Below are 21310 nucleotides of genomic sequence, written 5' to 3' on the forward strand. Positions count from 1 at the left end.
GCGCAGGCGCACTGGCGGCCGGACCGGGACCGGGACCGGGAGCGGGAGCGGGGCGATGGCGGCGGACGCGCGGCGCCTGGAGAGCCTGAGCCTGCAGCAGCTGCACGAGCTGCTGGAGGACGAGGAGCAGCTGCAGGCCCTGGCGCGGGGCATGGATGAGGTGCGGCTCCCCCCAGTGGGACGTGGCCCGGCGAGGGGTGGGTGGGGGCTTCCTCCGTCTCTGGTGGGTCCCCAGTGCCTCGTGCTCACTCAGCGCCGGACAGACGTTGGGTTTATGGCGCCCGGGGGGGGGCGAGGGGCGGTCTCCTTCCCCAGCCTCTGGCAGACCCCTTGTGACCTCTCCCGGCAGACGTTACATTTAGATCCCCGGCCTGAGGGGAGCAGCAAGGGGGTCTCGGGCCGAGCGGACGCAGGCACCTCGCCCTCTCACGGGCCGTCCATTGTGACATGTGGCGTGTTCTGGGGAGAGGAGTCCCCACCGCAAGCCACGGATCCCGCCGCAGACGTTGCCCAACTGGATCCAGCACTTCGGGGCTCCCCGGCTGCGACTGCATGTCTCCTCCTCCCGGCTCCTAGCAGCCCCCGCAGCCAACGAAAGCTGTCTAGAAACCAGCTGGGGGCTTGTTACCCATTTTCAAGCACTCGCTTTGGAGCTGGTCAGCCCTTTTTTATAGCTAGCATCCTTTGTAGCTACACACCCATCCACAAGCCAGGGCTTTCCACAGGGGAAGCGGGCTGCCGGCTGGGGTTCTCCTCTCCTTCCTTCCTCCTTGCCAGTGCCAGGAGGAGACATAAGTGTGATGTCAGTGGCTGTGCCCCCCCACCTTTACCTGTGGCAGGTTGGGGTGTGACATCTTGTCATGTCAGGATGGACACGGTAGTCTTGCTAAGACTGACTTGGAGTGGTTTGGACAGCAATGGTCCTGCCTGAAGCAGGGAGTCGGACTCGCCTCTGGAGGTTATTTCCAGCCTGACTTCTCTCTGGGCCCTGCTACACGTTCAGATGAAAGCTGGATGGAAACCAGCAATAAGAGTTGTTACGCATCTTTCAAGCACTAACTTTATAGCTGGTTGGCTCTTTTTATAGCTAGAGAGTCATTTTTATCCTATGATAATTACTTTGCATGTGGGGCCGGTCTAAATGTATTGTGCGATTCACCAGTTAATTGTGTAAGATAGTATATATAGCCTGTAGCAGGGGACTGTGATTCTGTGAGATAAGCAGATAAGCTAAGTAGATCAAGGCAGGCTCAGGCCCATCCGTGCCTGAACATCCCCCACCCTCACAACCCAGCCCTTCTGCAAGGAGTTAAGCCTTGTAACATATAAATTCATTTGGAAATGGAGTGCCACTCGATTCCCAACAGTTTGGGGCTGTTGAGTCTGGTGTGAAGTGCTTTGAATCCACAAGCATCATGGGGCCTGGGAAACTTAAAACCAGGTATGCAAGTAGAGGATCTGGGTTGTGGTATTTTATAACTTCTCCCAAGATATGCTGACCCCTGTGTGTCAAAATTGAATGTAAACGTTTGTGTGGGACAAGCCGGGGTAAAACCTCTTCTGTCTATAGAGCTGGACAGTATCCTTTGTATCTAGAGCATGAGCTCGTGGCATCCGAGGCTGCAAAAGGACAGGTTGGAGCGGAGTGAGGGACTTGAATCCGAAAGATGGAGAAATGATGGGAGGGTGAGTAATCACCGTGGGAGAAGAAATGCAAATGGATAGGCAGGTTAAAAGCTGAGGTTGAAACAGAGTTTCTATCAAGCATCCTGTTGTGGTTTTGTGCTGTACCACGCGTGGTGTTTGTTTTAGTCACTAGCAGCAGTAGGACATCTCGGGGCGAGAGTAGCAAAGAAAAGTGATTTTTCCTTTCTCTCTGCGAGTGTAGCATGCCATAACTGCACGTTAAGGCAGCAACGCTCTTCTGCCTAATTTACTGCGGTGGCGACTAATTGTGCAGAGGTAATCTTTTGTCAGGGATTTTTGGTGAACACCGATGGGCTTATGGAGCCCTGTAGCAGGGGAAACATAGAGGGGAATCAACACAGTCTGTAGTGTGAGAAAATGAACTTGACTGATCTCATAGGACGATTTGGAGTAGCAGCACAGGGCCTAGTGAAACTTGAGATCACTTTACACTAGTGGAGGATCTGGATCATGTTATGTGCAACTCTCCCTCCCCCCCCCCCAAGATATGCTGACTAGTGTGTGTCAAAATTGATTGTGGATGTTTGTGGTAGGGCAAGCACAGTGTAAAACCTCTTCAGTCTGCAGAACTGGACAGTATCCTTCTGACCTTATGTTTTTCCTCTGTAGTTGGCTGCAGGAAGCAGTTTAAATTGTAGTATAGCATTACTCAGGCCCAAGGGAATAGTTTGTGGTGTGCAGAAGTGTGGCTGGGTATGAAGATACTTGAGTTGGGTTGAAACATGGCAGCGACCTAGTAGTTCTCTCTCTATTGTGTGTAGAGGCTTTTACCAGAATCCATTTGATTCAAAATACGTTGGGCCATCTTCAAAGTGGTTGATCTCTTACTAACGACTGCTTGAACACCACTTTTGACTCCTAAAATGAAGTAAAATAAGATTTTGAGAACTTGACCATAATGGTATGATGCTGTTGATTTTGGGGTTACTTAAGAGTTTCTGATTTCAAAAAAATGTGCCCTCCTCTGATCTATTGACTCCTAAGTTTTGGGCCTGTGGTATGGGGGGTGGGATGGGGGCTGATCCTGCAGTATAATGAGCTTGGTTGAACCCCCGCATCACCCCAGTGTGATCCCATCTGGGTTTCATGTGGGTTTGGGTCAGTCCATCCACTCTGTGGGGCAGATTCAGGGCTGAAGTCTAATCTAAGTGGTTTAATTGAGGATGCAGGGAAGTGACAGGTTCCAGGATGTTTGAGAGACATTTTTTTTTCATTTTTGCTGGCCAAATGGACTGACTGGACTGGATTATTTCACTCTGGAAAAATCCTTTGTTCTCCTAGCTGTAAGGGAAACTTGGTACACAAAACTGTTCTTTGCAGGCATAGATAGGGGGAAGCAACTTGGCTTTGTTGCTGAAAGCTAAATATAGGCAGCCTTTTAGTTTATAGGGATTGTCTTCTGCAGGGATTCGTTTAGCAGGTCACACATGTGTACCTATGATCACACGTGCAGACAGAACAACTCGGTAACGTTGGCCTTGATGTTGTAGCCCCACAAAGAGACCAAATCTTTTTTGTGTGTGAAGCTGCTAGGCTTTGGACACTTGGAACAGAGGACTCTTGTCTCTCAGGGTGAGAGAGAAAGCCAATATTCTGAGAATGCGTAGCTTGTTAAAACGTGAGGGGAACTGGATGAGCTTTGGGTTTCATCTTTTGTAGTGCATAATGAAATGACAGTATTAATTGAGTAACAGGGCAGTGTTGAAACGAGGTAGGAGCTGCTGTGGCGCACTGTGTCCTGAGCTGACAAATGGGAGGTACTGGGGACCTGAGTAATAAAAGATCCCAGAAACTTTTCTTGTGAATTTGGATTGTCTCTTGATACTTGTCTTGGAGCTGTATCTTGGTAAGAGGAAGCTGCTCCGCTGCTGAACTCTGTGGTTCAATAAAATGCTGATCGTGGCTGCTGGAAGTGTGCACGCACAGTTTGTGGCTCCAGCTGTGTGAAACCCAGGAATCCAGAATGTATCGCTGCCCCCTCATCTCATGCCTTCAAAGGGCATTGGCAAACACAAAGGGGTTTTCGAGCATAGCTATGGCTTTGAGTTTTGCAGGTTTTGTCGTGTCCCCCCCCCCACCCGACCAGCTGCTTAAAGAATGGGCCTTGATGAAAATCCAAGTGAAAAGATGCCCAGATATCTTGGATCTGTAATCCTGTCCTAAAAACCGCACTATGTATGTGGTCATGTACAATTTCGCTAACACAAAATGCCAAGGTAGGAATTAAATATGCGTACAACTACAGCATGTTTCTTGTTTGCTAACCAGCTAGGTGTCAGATGAATAGACTGCCTACATGTAGGCAGCAAGACCTTACTGTGTGCGTGTCTGTCCGTGTGCCAAATAAAAATGTTAGTGTGATGTCCACTTACACCATATAGGATCTGTGCATTGGCACTGGCAATATAAAAAAATGAGCACATGGAGGTAAAAGGACTTTAATTTCATTGCAAGGCCTAATTTTGAACTGGAAAATGAGAGGTAATTAAGTACAATACCCGTTTCTAGAACCTGTCTGCTCTCAGCACACACGGAGGACGACTCATCAGCCGGATAAAGGAACTCTTCAGACCAGGCTCTTGTGCAAGAGGGCTTGGCTCATTTCTTTTCTTTGTTTTCCTCCTGCTTTTTCCAGGTTCAAGCCAACACGCTCAACCTGTGTGACTCTAACTCAGGGGTGGGCAATTATTTGGGCTGGAGGGACACTTAAGGAGTTTTGGTGAGCTGTTGTGGGCTGGCAGGGAGGATGACAACCAACCCCAGAGCAGCCAGGTTGGGGGGTGCAGTTGATCCTATCTGGCCCTGGGCCCATCTGCCTGACACCCACTGCCGGAGGTGCCAGACGCAGCAATTGGGCAGGGTCTCCGTGAAGACTAGCCTGGGACCCCCCACAAACAGGGTGTGCTTAGCCAGGTGGGTGGGGTGGGGCTGTGGGTGGACAGGGAGCAGCATCTGGGAGTGGGACAGGCAAGCAGGGCTGGGATTGCAGTGTGGTGACAGCGTGGGGCTAGGGGCCAGGGCCCAGGGCAAAGCTGTGTTCTGCTCCCTGCACGTCCCTGGGATGGGCACCGGTTACATGAGTAGGGATATGCAGGGAGCAGATTGCAGCTATGCCCCAGGCCCACACTGTCGCTGACCTGCGATCCCAGCCCTGGCTCTGGCCCTGTCTGCCCATCCTGGTCCTGGATCCTGTTTCTCATTTGCCTGCCAGCAGCCCCAGCCCATCCACCCAGCTGAGTGCACCCTGCCTGTGAGGTCCTGGGCCATTCTCTGCACGCCTGCCTGATGGTGGGTACGGGGCGGACTGGCAACAGCAGTCAGGAAGGGCAAACCACCACTGTGGGAGCTGCCGGGAGGCTGAGTTTGGCTGCTGTGCCACCCCTGTCCTACCCTGCCATGTGCCCAGGGGTGGCAGGACCCACTGTGCATGCCACAGCCCAGGCTGCCTGCCCGCCCGCCCCCCCGGCTCCAGCTCTTGAGGAGTTGGGGCATACCTTTTTCCATTTACAAGTAGCTATAGTATATGAGGTTTTGTAATTACAGGGTATGTGTTTGCCTGGAATAGGCAAGTCTTTTGGCTGGAGAGGGTTGGCAAAGTGCACACGCATATTTGTACAAAAGTTGTTTGGGGATTTTTTGGACTTTTTAGTAACTGCTAAGAGGGTAGTAGCTTTCTGCCTTCTGGCCTGCATTGAGCTGAAAGAAGTTGTCTGGAATATATGGAGGCGCTGCGCCATGCAGGTGTTGGCAGTACCTTTTCCCCAGAGTGTGTGCGCATGGCCACCGCTGTGGGGCCAGGAGAGCAGGTGTGCGAGTGGGAGCGTTGCTGAAGAGTAGATGGTGCTCCCTTTTGATGGGATGGGGATTTTGGTTTCTCATGGCCATCGTGCTAGATAAATCAACCTATGCACTAGCCCCATCTTATAGATAAGGAACTGGGGCAAAGAGCACTGAATTTGGTCTGAATCTGTCTTAACCAGTGTCCTCACTGGCACATTTTCCTAACTTTTAGTCACCTTCGTCTGATTTAAGCAACAATCCACCTAGTATTAGGGTCTGGTTTTAGGCAAGCGGCTGAATTACCATGCTACAAAATGTCTTTCTCTTCTTTTTTCTTAGCATTATATAGGAGGATCATATCAAGCAAAAGAAGATTTTTTTTTTATTTTACCAAGGTCACTCACTGAAATTCATCTGTTTAAGTGCCTTTCCATTTAGACAAGAGGTTATGCTTAATCCAGCATGATCCAAATGCTAAAGTCTGCAACCCAGCTTTTAACTTATGTGCTTAATAGGATTGCTGTGAAGGGGTAAACCCTGGCAGGAAGCACTGAGTAAGATTTGCATCAGAAAAATTATTCCCCTGTCTCAGTGCAAGCAGCACTACAGAAACTTGCTTGATTTGGTAGCCCAGGATCCAAGAATTCATCCAAATGTGTAGGATAAAATGGGTTGCCACGATCAAACATCTACAGCAGCAATCCAGGTCATTCTGGTCATGTTTTTAAAATGCTGGTGATACCTGCAGCACTTGGCTGAGCAGAGCCCCTTGCTTTAGGGGCTGCCAAGCCAAACAGTCAGTCACGGTCCCTTCCCTAGAAATACAGCAGTCTTTATCACTTTTGTACATATTTAGTTTCTCAGGTTTGTTCCTGCTTTGCATTTAGGTTCATCACATCATTATTTAGATTACAGGTATTCTTGCAGGTTGGCAACTGATACGAGAGGCAAAAACAGGTTAACAGCCTTTATTTGCTTGCATTTCAAATCGCAAAAAGAACATGTATCCCAAAGTCTATCTGGCTGACCCTGACAGTACAACATAGTTTTTCACTTAGACTGGCGAGTGAGGTGGGAAGATTGGCAGCAGGTCTTCTTGAATTTACTGAGTTCTCCAAATTTCCCTATCCGATACTCCATATTTATAGATGGCTGGTTCTGATAGGCTGATAAATGACCTCTGATTGGTTTTATTGAACTTTCTTTGTTTCACTGAAACTTTTGGAACTGGACTGTACCAAATCTCTTGTGGATTTGCAAGGTGTCAATTAGTTGGTATTTATATCCTTGGGAAAGTAAAGGGGAGGGTTTCTTATTTCCTTTCCTTCCCCACTGTGGAATACATTTCAACACTGTCCTCTGTTTCATCTTTATTTTATGGTCTTCTCTGCCAAGGCCGTTTTGATAAATGATTTTAAGCATCTTAACAAAAATACATATCTATTATAGCAACATAGCATCTGATATGTTTGGTTACAGCAATCATTGCTACTAATATTTTGAGATAAAACTACGATATTGCATATTTGGATTATTTAATGCGTGGTCTTTCCTTTAAGGTCTCCGTTCAGGCCTTGCACTTTGTTTAATTGCATCCCATTACTGGTTTAGTTAGACATGTTGGTGGCTTCCTTTACTTTGCTCACCAAGCTGGTTGTTGCACTTGCAAAAGTTCATGCTCCTGTCCCTGAGAAACAGGCTTTGGAGATGTCACCTTAGCCACGGTTTTGCCATGTGGCCTAGGCCCCTTGAAAATGGCCAAGGCTGGCAACAACATGCACATGATACTCGAACGTTGTCCTGAGTTCAGCTTGAAACTGGACCGCAAATTTCTCATGCACTAAAAGTAAGAAGTGTAATGGAAATGCTGACTGGGTCTTTGCTGAAGGGCCTGCCAATGCAAGATTATAATTTCAGTGGTATTTGTCAGGCTTTGTGGGTAGCTGGGATTAGTCTCATTTGGACCTTGTGTTTCTCTGGGTTAGCTGGCTTGGAATACACGTTGTTTTCAACTAGTTTCCTTATACATGGCTATTGTTTGTTCATAGAAATCGGTTTGGAAGTATTAATTATGTGAACCAGTATTTTGTAATATCCGGTAAATTGTAATCAGTTGTGCCCTTTATAGCAGTCTGGTTTGTTCATTTGCTTGCTTGCTTCCTTCTGCCTTTACAGCATCTTTTCCCCACTTTTGCCAAACTTCAGGTCTTACAGTTTTTTTTTTGAAATGGCAAGATCTGAAATCCAGTTGCTGTCACCAAATAGTTGGTGTGGAAGTAATGGTCTCTGTAGTCAACCTGCCCAAAACCCCTCCTTCCCTTTTTAAAATGATCTCCCTTCTCAGGCAAAGTATATTTGAAAGAGCTGAAAAATCTCCTTTGTCAGGGCAGGGAGGACTGGTGGGCTTTTTTGAGGGCAAAGGGATCTATGTTTGGCCATGTTTTCAAGTTTTGCCACAAAGGTGTGTGTGATTTCATTTGGAAAAGACTGGGTCTGCATTAAGCAATCCCTTTGCTGTTTTGTTCTTTCTGCAATCAGCTCGGTATTATGTTCATTCTCAGTGAGACGAGGTCGCGAAACCACAGCAGGTAAAATAAAAAGCTTCATCCAGTCTTTCTATTTAACATGGTCTTGGCTGACTCGGTTCCAGGTTTGACTCATACAGGGCACGTGTTTCACAAGGAAGATCTTGTGTATGCTGAAAATCTCAGGACTTTAGTGAAGACTCTTTTTACTATCTTTCTTACAAGTCTGTCTTCCGTTCCAGGTTGTTGGCTGTTTTGGGCGAGGGTCTTGAGACAAGTAATGAATTGACTGCTCTTTGCAGATGTTGAATGGGTCACCCTTATTGTAGTAAGGGTGATCTCTTTATTGCCCTGGGGACCTTTTGAAGAGTCCAAGAGGGTTAGTCTTCAGTGTTTTTGCAAGTGTACTTTCCATTTGCTTTCCTTTTTAGATTAATCTTTGAAATTTGTTGTTCAGGTCCTCTGGAAGGGTTTCTGAATGCACCAAGCATTCTTATGGAAAGTTTGTCCTTGGCACACATGGCACCATGTATTCTGGTAGCTAAGGACATAGCAGGAAGTAGGAGCTATGTATTTGAGTTGTGCTTCAAAATTAAGATTTTTTTCCTACCAAAAGAGAAGTGTGGTTTGACACTTCTTGAAGAACCTTGGGGGATGTGCCGTGTTGGGGTTGCGGTTGGTCTTTCCACTTTGCATCTTTCATATGCTTAAGCAACATTTTCCCTCCTAAGGGTCTCAATTTTACTGGAAATAAAACTAGATGGTGCCATGAATGATGGAGCAAACCTTCCCTGCCACTTGGAAGAGGGACCTGTTTGTTTTAGCTGCTACAGCCTCATGTATGGCAGACCTGCCCATTACATACTGTTTGCGAGAAGGGAAGGACAGTCGTGTATGATGTCTGTAAACTAAAGGGTGTTTGCAAAAACCCCAGCAAAGATGTGTTTGTGTCAGAAAAGGACTTTTTTTGGTCCTGTTTGTTTTAAGGAACTTATACAAGCTACACATGCAGAGGCATGCTGGTTAGTGTTCTCTGCGTGCTGTCCAGAAGAGTATGCTGTAATGGCAAAACCCCAGCTAGTGGAGAACAGGGCCTTATTGGGGGCAAAAATGAGTTTGCAGATCAGCTTACATTCAAATTGTCAGGCCATGGGACTGTGCATTGAGACTGCCGAGCAAACTGAGTTCTTGGACTGACTCCTGGATGGACTAAAATAAGGTCTGAGAGAACAAATTGCGCCTGTCAACTCCTTTTGAACTCTTATTTTTTAAGAGTGCAAAAGGAGTTGAGGCAGCTGTAGGGACTATACTTGCAGGCAGCAGGAGGAACTATCAGATGTAGGCACTAAAAGCTGCTTCAGCAGAAGGGTTTGAAGTGTGAGCAGTAAATGCAGCTGATGGCCTATGGTTGCTCCCTATAGAAAAGTCTGTTCTTGCTGCAGTGCTGTAGCATGAACAGGGCTGAGTCACGAGCTGTCGCATGTTCTACTTCTTATTTCCTTTTTCCACAGCTTTTTTTCCACTGTATACCTGTCTTTTAACTCGGAGGCTGTCAAGTTTAAAGCTGTTACTAATGTGTGTTTGAATCCCCTCTATCATTTGGCAGGTTTCTGGCCTCATTGGTATATTTTTTTTTATAAGGTGGACCTTTTTAAAAGAGTAGAGGCAACTTACTGGTGCATGTATCCTCTGGAGCCAAAAATGAATTTGCAGTGTTGCCGTTTAGCAGCTGAATGCCAGTGCGTTTCCTTCATTGTCACACACTCAGTGGTAAATGAAGAATGATTATTTCACCAGTTTTGTGGTTGTTACATCTGTCTCTCTTTATAGCGGGGAAACTGAAGCACAGCGAGATGTCAGAGGCCACACAGTTTGCTGGGGAGAGAATTTGGCCCTCCAGCTTGGGGTTTGGTTTTTTTGCTTGCCCCTTCCTAGATGTGCCGTATCCTGGCTGCTATAATTTAATGTGCACCATAAATGTTTTTTTATGAGGGTGCAAAGCCTACAGATCAGACAACTTGGTGTCAGCGAGCAAGAGCAGGGCAGCTGTTGAAATCTTCTGCTTGCTGTTGTGTAGCAAAGCTGTATTTCCAATAGGACCTTGGTAGCAGTGATGGGAGCCTTAAGGAAAGAAGGGCCTGACAAGTCATTAGGTTCATCTGCCTGCTATAATGGATGTTTTGTGCTGCCTGTTCCCTGAAGGTGTTTTACTGCGGTGTGCACCCCCTTTGACACACTTTTTCCATGAGAAACCACCTGTGACATAGAGCAGCTTATTTCCTTCCATTCTGCCCAACTCTTCCTTTCTTAGCTTTTTCTTTCCTTGTAATTGTATGTAATTTTTTATTTTTTTAATGAGCCACTTTTTTCTTGGGTGTTTCCAGCCTTCAGGGAGTCCTTGAGTTTCGGTCTCTGATTTACTGGTGGTTGCTTAGCTGAGTTGTAAGCATTTAACATAGCCTCCAGCCCAAGGAAAGATCAGAGTCCACTCATAAAACTCTGAGTCCCAAGACACATAGTCTCCCGGGACTCTGGCCAGAGCAACACCTTTAATTGGAGGTGGAGCCCGTGGTCCCAGTAGTGCAGACGGGTCTCATTCACTGCTACTTTAAACCAATGTCTTCTTTGTTAAGTGTTGAGGATGGCAGGTCTGGGTGAAAGCTGAGGATGATAAAGTATCAGACTGGGCCTGGCGTTCCTCTCTTGTGAACTCTAGGGATGGTGAAGAAGGGGCAAAATAATGTTCCTCAAATGGTGCCTGGCCAAATGGGAAGCTGAAAGTCACTTTTCCCTCTCTAAGGCGACCCACACATGGTTGGTTTGTCTTTCCTGGCTGGCTTTGGTGGTATAAGGACCAAAGAGAGCAAGCAGCCATGACATGATGAGCATTTAAACCGTCTTTAGCATTGGAGGGGAGAAGGGCGGTGTTCTTTTATCACAGCTAGGCAGCAAGAGAGTGACAGTAAGTCTGGTCCAGGAGTATTTTTAAGTGTGCCTGGGGGAAATCCCATGAAAGTAGAAAGCTAAAATGTGAGTTCAGGTTAGCTCAGATGGTGATTTTACTTTCTTGGAAGAGGAATAGGCTGGGGGGGCATGCGAGACCCATCCAGAATCTAGTTCACCTCTCAGTGAGCACCACTTATGCCTTTTTGTGGTGGGGCCTAGATGGGGTCAAGCATCCGACATGGCTTGGCAGCGGTCTGACTGAACCTGCTGGGGAAAGCATATGAATTGCACGTGACATGGCGGGCAGATTCACAGATGTTAGGGGCTGGAAGGGACCTTACAGGATCATCGGGAGAGGTTTGCCTTGCGTTGCCTCTGGTTTGCTGGCTTGTTGGGGTAACAGTGCGCAGAGAACTAGGTGAAGTTCCCTCCTCCCTGTCCATCCAGTGCTTCGTATACCAAGGACTGTGCCTGTGCTTGCATAGCATTGGGCATCTTGCGAGGTTGAAAGATTAAAGTAGTTTGGACAAACGAAAACTTCTGAGAAGGAAATGGGCACTGCTGAAGACACTGCTGCGTTGTCCATATGATGTGGAATATGAACGTCCTTTGGACTGTGTGTTGACCACAAGCCACGTGTGGTTCTTACCCACTGTCCCGTGGTGGCTGAAACAGCTGCCATGAAACACCCTGGCTTCCCATCAATAACATCAGGGCTTCATACCAAAGCAATGCTCATTTTGGCTCTGGCAATGTGCGTAAAGGTGTATAGCAGGTGCGAGGCGCTCTGGGATAAAGTCTCCTGTTCTTACTTGCACTGAGTGGGATACCTGGCCTTGCACCCTGTTGTCCCCCGAAGTACTGCCAGGGTGTCTAAAGCAGTTGAAAGAGCCATTGTTTGCCATTTCTAAATAAGTCCCATATCCTCTGTGGACGCAGTCTGTAATTGAGAGCGGGCTGCAGGCCAAACGAGCCCTGCACCGATAACGCGGCGCTAATTGCCGGGCGAGGACGTGGCCGATGTTGGTCTGGAGTTTCTGCAAAAGGCAGCTGAGAGGAAGGAAGCAGCAGTGGCCACAAACAGGCAGCTGGACTGGGTGGAAATCACAAAGCATAAAGCTGGTCTCGGGGGAAGAGCAGCGACATATACAGAGAAATGGAGGAGCAACTGCTGTGCCGGTCACTCTGGGGCCTGAGAACGAAGGAGAAAGGGGAAGGGGAACTAAAATCACGTGCACGGGCTCTGGCAGTCACCTTGTATCTTCTAGGAGATAATTAACAGCCTAGCCCTGGGGAGCTCTAGTACCCCATGATAGCCAGGATTTACCTGCCGCACGGAGGGGAGTGAAGCGAAAGGCAGACTTTTGTGGCAGTAAATGGGGCAGGGTGGGGACAGACTAACCGTGCAGGCCAGAGCAAGCTGCGGACGCCTTGCGGCCTCTTTGAAGGTGAGTGTCAGCACATCAGACCGTGGGAATGTCGAGCCGTGGTGGGTATTCAGACCATCTGACACTAACCCTCCTGCATCTTTTCTCTTTGTCTGAAGTGCGTTATGAGGTCTAAATTGACATCCTGCCAAGGTGGCCTTCCCCACAGGCTCAGCTTTCCCAAAGCCTCTGAAGACCGGCCAAAGGGAAAATGCATTTTGTGCAGAGAAGAAGGGTCTACAATGATCTTTTGTTCACCGCTCTGTGAGAATGGCTATTCCCTCGGCACGGGCAAGGCTGTTCAAACCAGGATGTGCAAATGGGAGGACTGAGCTGGAAAAATGGACTTTTGGCCGGAACCCAGCAAGGGGTTGGGAAAAGCCTGTAGAGAAGGAGAGATGCCGGGGGGATCTGTGGTGTGTGTGGGTAGAAAGAAGGTTGCTATTGGCACTTGGGCTGCATCTCTATTTTAGGTTGTCAGAGCCTTTCACAAAGGAGCCTGTGTGCTCTTCAGCAGTCGCATATTGGGGAAGGAATTCAGGCACATAAACTCTGCGTAGAAGAGGATAGAGGGAATCAACCTAGCTGCTGCCTCCGGCACAGCCCTGCAACCTGCCCAGTAGTCTGGAGGACTTCCCTGTACTTCTCTAACTAGGAGGTAGGGTGAATCTGGGCAGAAAAATGCACTTATCCCTGCTCCTTTGCGGAGGTTGGCAGCATGCCGTCAGAGAACTGAGCAGGGGTCTGCAGGAGTCTAGCCATAGCTGGCTTGGCTGCTTTCCAGCAGTGTCAGTGTTTGCAAGAAACTTGTTTGTGGAAACCGTGTGATCCACAATTCCTTCTTTCTGGTTGCGGCAGGAGAGACTGATATAACTGGGCTTGGTTCCCCTAAATATTTGGACTAAGCTTTTTCTTTCCAGCCTGTAGAAGAAAACTGATTGCATAGTCTCTTTGTGTGTCTGCGCACATGCTCCTTGACATGAGAACAAAATCTAAGAAGTGCAGTTTTGAAGCAAGCTCCAGGAGCTGCTGCTTGTCCCCTCATACTCCTCAGTGGTGGAGGTGGCCGTCTGAGTGGTGTGGTCCCTGTTTTGTGAGTGTTTTCTTGCATTCATGAGTCTTCCGCCTTTGGTCTGTGCCATTGTTTGCATTTATAAGATGCCTCTGGCCACATGGCATGACCTGCATTTAAAGTCTCGTGGTGGTGGTGTAGATGTGGAAAAGCCTTTTGTTGCAGAAAGGGCACAGTGTACACAAGGTAAGGGGGGATTGAATGCATGGTCCTTGGAGTATGGGTTGTACCAGGCAACCTAGTAGGGCGTTCTCATGGCTTTCTGGATTGAGCATCCAGGGAGAGTCTAAAAGCCCCTCTCCAGTTTTTAGGATGTGCTGCAGCAGTGCCGACGATACTGGCCTGTCTGGATTTGGGAAAGTGCTGGAAACTGTTATCCAGAAATATTTATAGTATTCTGTACACTTTTTTCTTTTGCAGGCCCAAAATGTTCAACTTAGCAAGGAAATGACCCTTGCCAGCAACCGTAGTCTAGCAGAAGACAACCTTTTGTACCAGCCAAAACTGGAAACACTGAAAGCCAGCGTGATCCAGAAATATCAGGAGCTGCAGGTCCTTTTTGAAGCTTATCAGATAAAGAAAACCAAGCTAGGTAACGTATTATGCAGTAACATATTTCCTGGGTTTTCCTGGACGGACATGCCTTGTCCTCTTAGGCGCACATCCCAGATCTGGGAGCTGCGCGGGTTAGAAGCATTTCTCAAGAGGAGCTGAAATGTCAAGTGGTCAAGAGTAGCTTCATTGAATGAGAGTGGAAAAATACTACTGTGATGGCTGTTTGAACAGCATGGCCTAGGGGAAAAGAAAGTCAGGGGCAGGTATATATTAGTGGGATCTCTGCGGTCGCTTGAGAGAGATGCATTAGGCTAACGAATCTCTTCCCTGAAGGTGAGCAGAATTGTCTCTGTATTCTTAAAGGCAGCCCTTCTCTGCAGCTGTCCAGCAAGTGAAAGATCAGATGGCTTGAATAGGCTGACCAGACTTTTGCTCTGTACCTCTGTTATGAGGTGTTTGTCTCCAGCACAAACACCTTTGCCAGCTAAGCGGGTAACTTTTCAGCTTTTTCACTGGTTGCAACAGTTCAAGCCCTGTGACTGTCCTGAAAGTAAATTCTTAGAAAGCATCTCTGTTAACTTTCTGCTCAGAATTGTTCTGTCTGGAGTGGCGCAGGATAAACAGGCTTGTGTCTGGAAAGGAGTCTAGTGCTTGATGGAGCTGGGGCAGGAGAAGGGAGCATCATTTGTGGCCAGCTGCTGTATATACTCCCCTGTTTGTGTCCTTGCAGACAGCCAATCCAGCAATGCTTCCCTGGAGACACTGTTAGCACTGCTTCAGACAGAGGGTGCCAAGATTGAAGAGGACACAGAGGTAATGGCAGGAGGCTTAAAATACATAAGGGTAACAAATGGTAAAATTTTGCGAGGCTTTTGATACACACAGCCATGGTATAGTGGTAAAGATAATGTACTGTGAGAGGGTTTTGCTGAATGTGGCCTCAGCCGTCACTTCAAACTTTATCAGGCAACCTGGTGACTCAAGGCAAAGTGACCTCAGTTGACAAAAGAATGCAAGCTTGTTTTATATTTGAAGTGTTTCTAACAGCTTTAATGTTTTTTTCTTATTGTCTAACTGGGAAAATGTACCCTTGATTCTCCTGGTTTGTCTTACCCTAAGGCGCATGTCTGTTTTGTACAGATGTTAAGTAGGTGCACTGAGCCATTAGAGGAGGGGGGGTGGGGTATGGAAAACCATGGGCAAGATGGTTTGTCCTGGGTAGACAGGAAAGGAGGGCTTGCCTTTGTAACCTTCATGGCTGCTGCAAAGGTTTTCTCCCTTCCCATCCTGTGTAGTGGAACATACTGGGATAGGTTGTATATATGCAGCACAGTGGCTTGGGGGGATTTCGTGCTGTGATGGGGAGGTGTGGACTCAAGCCGGAAGGAAGCCTTATTAATAGACTGAGTGTTTCCCAGCACTGAACCATAATATGGGCTGACCAGGGATCTGGAAAGCTCTTAAATGGTCCCAAATTGCAGCTAGGGAAATGTCAGTTAGATATTAGAAAAAGCTTTCTCACTAGGAGGGTAGTAAAGCACTGGAACAGGTTACCCAGAGAGGTGGTAGAAGCTCCATCCTTGGAGGTTTTTAAGACCCAGGTAGACAAAGCTTTCGCTGAGATGATGTAGTTGGGGCTGGTCCTGCTCTGAGCAGGGGTTTGGACTAGATGTGACCTTCTGAGGTCCCTTCCCACCCTACATTTCTGTGACTGTAAATGGAGTCATCCCTGCCTCCCATGGTTAGGGGAATGCAGAGAGCCTCTTTGAACAGCAGCCAGGCATCAGTGGGAGCATGGATGTGGCTCACAGTAGTCGGGGTGGAACTGGAACACAGCTAAGAAGGGAATCCCGAGGTTAGGCTTGAGCTCTAGAGCAGGGTATGGTCCTGTCTTAGTGGAGAGAGGAGACCTGCGGAAGGGCAGCTTGTGCCCAGCTGCTTGTCTAGCTTCTCTCCCAACGAGACACTTGGTCTAATAAGGCATCATCACAAAAGATCTCTCACCTCTGGGAGAGGAGGTGACCTTCTGAGGAGGAAAAGAAGCTGTGCAAGGTTTTTGTGGACTGTGAGTTTCTAACAGGTTGTTCCATGTCTGACAGAACATGGCAGAGAAGTTCCTGGATGGCGAAGTGGCTCTGGATTCCTTCATTGATGAGTACCAGAGCAAGCGCAAGCTGGCTCATCTGCGCCGGGTGAAGATCGAGAAGCTCCAGGACATGGTGCTGAAGGGACAGAGATTGCCGCAGGCGCAGCTGCCCTTGCAGCCGAGAATGCCTGAGACCGCACCAGCGCCAGCCACCTCCTATCCTTCGGATGTGAGCACGCCTCCTTCGGTCGTGCCCCGGCGAATACCGCCTCCACCGCCTCCAGCAGTGCCTGCAGGACGCTTTCCCACTCCGTTTACTGCAGCCATGGGCTCAGGACCAGCCATGCCTTACCCGGGGGCTCCCTACCCTCCACTCCCCCCACGATCAGGATCAGGAATGCAGCTGGCAAGTCAGGTACCGCAGCCGGGACCCCCATCCCAGTTTGCCCTGCAGCACCCTCCGGCGCTGCCGCAGAGACCGCCGCCTCGCCTTCCGCCGCACCCGGGCTTCATCCTGCAGTGAACAACTCGGGGTGTTAGACTCGGGCATCGGTGCTCATGTTCCTCCTGTTTCTCCCCTGCCAGCGGTGTACTGTGGCCAGAGGGAAACCCCTGTGCCGCGTGTGGCAAATGGCAAACTCCAAGCTGTCTGGCAGGGGTGTGGAATTGCATTTGGTCAATGTGATTGTGTTTTTTTTCTGGTTTTTTGTATAATCAAGGACTGCACAGACTATAGATTTTTTTTTCTTTTCCTGGGGTAGGGATGTTGGGGTGGAGTTTTGTAGTCTGGCAGGCTGTGGATTCACTTGCGTTATGATTCTTAGGTTCAGTGTTAGTGGCCGTGGCCCACTCAAACCAAGAGGCACATCCGTCTTGATGTGGTCCTGCTGCAGCTGGATTTGAGCACAGTTCAGCTGCTAGCATCTCAGACTCTATGGCTGCTGGTATTTGGGTAGTAACGATTGGATCTCACATCCGAAAGCTATGCATAAAGCTGCTGCAGCAGAAAGAGTTGGCCTCAGTGGGAGTAAACCCAGCCTCCCCATCGGGTACACTCACTAATGTAACATCCACAGTCTGGTCATTGGAACGGCTCCCGAATGGAAAAGGCTACGGATTCTTTTGAAGAGCATCGGGAGTGGAACTTCTGGCTGTTCCGTTCTGAGGGAGATGTAGGTAGTGCCGGTGTAGATATCAGTGGAAACATCATGAGCCCTTGTGTGCGTTTCTCCATTTACCTCCCCCCGTTTTCTTCCTAAGTTGGGAGGGCATCTGCCTTACTGAATCTGCCTTTGGGAGGTAGAGGGGTGGTTGGGAGTGTTCATTCACTGACAGACCAGGGAATGGGATCCCAGGACCTGGAGTCCTAGGCATTCTGTTTTCATACCTTACTGCTGGATGGTTCTGTTCACCTTTGCAAAGCTCTTTAAATCTGCGTGCAGCCTCTGCTTTGTTGTTCGAGTGGAGGTATGATCTTCTCGTGGCCATCTTCTCTTGCCCAGCAGTATTGGTGTGGAGTCCAGCCTGGATGGAAGAGACAGTTCCTTGTCTTTACTGATGGTCCTGTTTGACCATGAGGAGGGCGAGCCTTGCAGTCTGGCAGCTGGGGGTTTTCATTTTGTGCTATGTCCTCCTCCATCTGTGCCAAAGAGTGGGGACACCTTCTTCTTTAACAGAGAGCAGTGTGTCACATCAGGGTGAGTGCTGTGGGCACGAGGGGATGCCTGAAGGCAGTGACAGTTGGGCATGTCATGGAAGAGATGTTACCAACCTCTTGTGTCACCTTGTCATCCATGCAGCTAATGAGGTCAGTGGCCTAAGAAGTGTGCTCCAAAACCAGCTCTGTCTCTTGCATGGAGGCACATGTGAGAGGCACTGGGGCCTCTTTCTGCTGAGGTTGTAAACCATCCATACGTAGTCGTCTAGGGTTTTCCCCCAGCATGAACCCTGTAACTCAGCATTAGCTCTTCCTCCTGGAGTTGGGTAGTGATTTTGTGGCAGTGAATGTTTTAATCGGAAATAGCCTCCTCTGAAAACAGGGCGACTCTGCTGTCGCTGTCCAGTGAAGATCGGAGGTGGCCCAGTGGTCAGCGTGGCTGGCCCAAACGCAGTCCCCTGGGTAAGCCTGACAAGTGTTTGGAGTGGGGAAAGCCAGCCAGTGGTGAAACTGCATCCCCTAGACTGCTTTTACCTTGGGTGTATTTTATAATCTAGGAACTGTGCAGGTTGTTTTTGTGAGCACGGACTTCTCACAATCACAATGCTTGTCCCATAGAACTTCATCGGAGAGCGGTTAATGGTGAACTGTGGTCTCTGTTCTGGAGATGGAGGTGCTGCAGAAATGACCTGCATGGTTTGAAGCGAGCCCTGGTCTCAAGCTATCGCTGGGTGCCTGCACGTTGGGATTGCCAGAAGCCTAGTAAAAGTAACTGGGTGCATCTGTCTTACACCAACCAAGTGCCAACTCCCCTTGTGAGGGTGGGAATATCCTCTGCCGGGCTCTCAGAGATGGGAGATGTAAGTGTACCATGGGCTTGCACTTAACTCGCTTGCCCTCTCAGTGTTGCTAGGAAATAGTCCAAAATATTTTTACTACTAATTGTTTGAAGTTGCCTGCTTTTTAGTAACCTCTGTGGTGATGACACAGCCATTCAGGGATGCTTTCTCAAAGGAAAAATACTGTCTTTTGCAGACTCAGTGCAGGGAGGGGCAATGCAACTTTCTCTACACAAAGCAATGCATTATCGCGCGTGCATGCAGCTGACGTGCCTTACGATCACTCGCGGTGATCCGAATATTGGCCATTGATTTCCTAGTCCCTTGTTTATCTCACTCCTTTGTGCTTTAAGGGCTCTTTCTTGCAGGGCACTTCCTCAAAGGGAAGATTTTTTTTTGTTTGTTTCTTATTCGGTCACTTAGCATAAGACAAGGCTGTAACAGCTGTTTGAATGTCTAAGCAGCTCAGTGGCTGGCTAGTGTTAAGCCTAGTGTTCTGGTTGAATTACCATGTGAGTTAATAGAGTCTCTCCTGCTGGAGCTCCTGCTGCTTCTGGAAGCTGTTGTGCCACTCGTGATGTGTCCTTGCAAAGCCGCTTGTTGCAATGCACCTTGCCGCCTTCAGGAGGAGTGCTCTAGGGAGAGGTATGAATCCTGCCCTTGTAGCTGCGACGCTACCCTGGTGGACGGCGGAGAAATGAAGGTGACATTGCGGTGCGTGCTTTTGGGATTGTGGCAGGGAGCAGTGGGCACGCAACTTAGCTGCAGTAACAACTTGCCTAACCTGTGCGCTTGGAGTGGAGGGCTCTGCAAAGCCGTCCTTCAGGAGGAGGCTTCTCCCCGCGCTCTCTGGAGTAACACCTGGCAGTGTTTGCTGTGCCCAGTGGGTCCCTGTGGAGGATTTAGATGCAGCTGCCTTGGCAGAAGGACCTGAGGCTCCAGGACCTGAGGAAGCAAGCCCAAAGTTGGTAGATTGTAAGTGTGCTGACCAGCCAAGCAGCACCTGCCGCCTGCTCTGGTACCACCATGTCCTTTGCAGGATCTCAGAGGGAGGCCTCCACCTGTCTGGCCAACGTGCGTGTGAAGTGCTTCCCAGGAAGGCGTTGGCATGAGCCTTGCACTCGGTGCCCTTTCTCGTTAAGGATGGCAGTGGGCATCGCACGTGGAGTGAGAGGGTGAGGTGGCCCGAGGTCCCTGTTCAGACTCGGTTTCAGCAAACCGTAAGATCTGGACAGTGCTCATTAAACTTGAGGACTCGGTGTGGCTGGGTGGGATGCTGAAGCAGGCATGCTGTGGCTAACAGGGGCAGGTCCCGTGCTTGGTAGCGGTTTTCCCCAAAGGAGTGAGCAAACCGTCAAGCCTGCGGTGCTGAAGGGACCGCACATACTGTAATGTGCTGCAGTTTCTTGTCTTGTAGTAGCAGGTATTTCTGCCATGGAGGAAAACATGGGGCAATGGCCTTGTTGCATTTGATTAGGGGTGGCTTGACCTAGCCTCATTTCATGTGGAGTGAGTGGGTGGTAAGTTGAAAAGCTCTACAGGAGAAGGAAGTAGTCACCTCCCGTGCGTGGGGTGACAGGTCTGCTACTGCCCTGTGAGGTGCGCGGACTGATATGCGGGAGCTTGGACCTGCTTCCCAAGGAGCTAAGAGGTGCTAACTTGCTGTAAGCGAGGAGAGGTTGGTGCTGAGCTCCTGATTAGGACACAGCAGGAGTTGTGCATGTATGCAGACCAGGGCAGCACACGTGATGCCTGCCCACTGCCCATGCAAACTTCTCCCTTTTGTGCGAGGGGCCAAGGAGGATGTCGGGAGCAACACGGTCGACCTGCTGCAACATGAGAAGTGCTACCTCCTTTGTCAAGCAGCGCACCACGCCAGTAGCAGTCCCATCTTGAAACGCTGCCGCCTTGCATGTCGGGATATTAGCACAGAGTGGCTGGAAACCGGAAGGAGCTAACCAAGGTTTGGCAACGCGGAGTACGCTGCGCTGTGGGTAGTAGTAAGTGTTCCTAATGTAACGATGACACTAAAGGTGGTGTTTGTGCTGTATACGTACAGACAGTTTAGTGGCTGCGACCACTGGTGCATTTAAAAATAAATAAATAAATAATAAGCCAGAGCATGTTGGTGTCCTGCTGTTTCTCGACCAGGGTTTGGTTGTGGCGCAAAGGAATAGCCTGATGCTAACACAGCAAAGTGGGCGGGGGGCGGGTGGATGGCTTGCTGGCAGGTGGAAGGTACTGGAAATGCTGAGGGTTTTTTGGGAAAGAAGCAGCTTAACTACAGAGCCCTGCGTTGCTGCCACCACACCTTGGGTAACTGGAACAGCTGGTGACAGGTGTTATAGACAAAGCAGCATCGTGTTTTTTGCCTGTTCTTTATGGTGACAAATGATCCTCATTCCAAGCTTGCTGCTGCTTGTTTGTGCCTAGGGAGGCCTCTGTCAGAGGGTCTCTGCCTGTGCGTGTCTCGGGCGGCTGGATGGGGCGCGGCAGTGGGATGAGGTGTGGGCTGTGGGAAATGAAGCTGGGTGCGTGTCTTCGGATGTCACTAATGGGCTCTGGCTTTCAGCAAACTGGGGTGCCTCATTTGTGGGCTGAGGTTATGAAGAGTTGCGGGGGGGGCATGGAGGGGCTGCACAGCACAGTGACTCACTTTTCCCTTTCCAGAGCAGGGTAGCCACCCCGGCTCTACACATCTGAGGCCTAACTGTGT

At 49.1% G+C, this 21310-nt stretch overlaps 1 protein-coding gene across 1 annotated transcript; it reads left to right on the forward strand.

The window, feature by feature from the left end:
• The first annotated feature begins 7 nt into the window (after nt 1-7).
• Nucleotides 8-20709, forward strand: VPS37B (VPS37B subunit of ESCRT-I). The gene is made up of 4 exons (XM_090063192.1): nt 8-160; nt 13878-14049; nt 14743-14825; nt 16112-20709. Exons 1-4 carry the CDS (start codon nt 56-58, stop codon nt 16619-16621), a joined length of 870 nt encoding a protein of 289 aa, XP_089919318.1. The 5' UTR covers nt 8-55; the 3' UTR covers nt 16622-20709.
• The last annotated feature ends 601 nt before the right edge of the window (nt 20710-21310 follow it).

The sequence above is a fragment of the Crocodylus siamensis genome, chromosome 9, assembly GCF_052110815.1.
Source record: "Crocodylus siamensis isolate JL-2025a chromosome 9, ASM5211081v1, whole genome shotgun sequence".
Classification (NCBI taxonomy): Eukaryota; Metazoa; Chordata; order Crocodylia; family Crocodylidae; genus Crocodylus; species Crocodylus siamensis.

Bases quoted from the DNA above. Each gene is read 5' to 3' on its own strand.
- VPS37B (XM_090063192.1), top strand. From the start codon at position 56: ATGGCGGCGGACGCGCGGCGCCTGGAGAGCCTGAGCCTGCAGCAGCTG. The intron at 14,050-14,742 runs GTAACGTATTAT...GTGTCCTTGCAG, and splicing joins GATAAAGAAAACCAAGCTAG to ACAGCCAATCCAGCAATGCT. The intron at 14,826-16,111 runs GTAATGGCAGGA...CATGTCTGACAG, and splicing joins AGATTGAAGAGGACACAGAG to AACATGGCAGAGAAGTTCCT.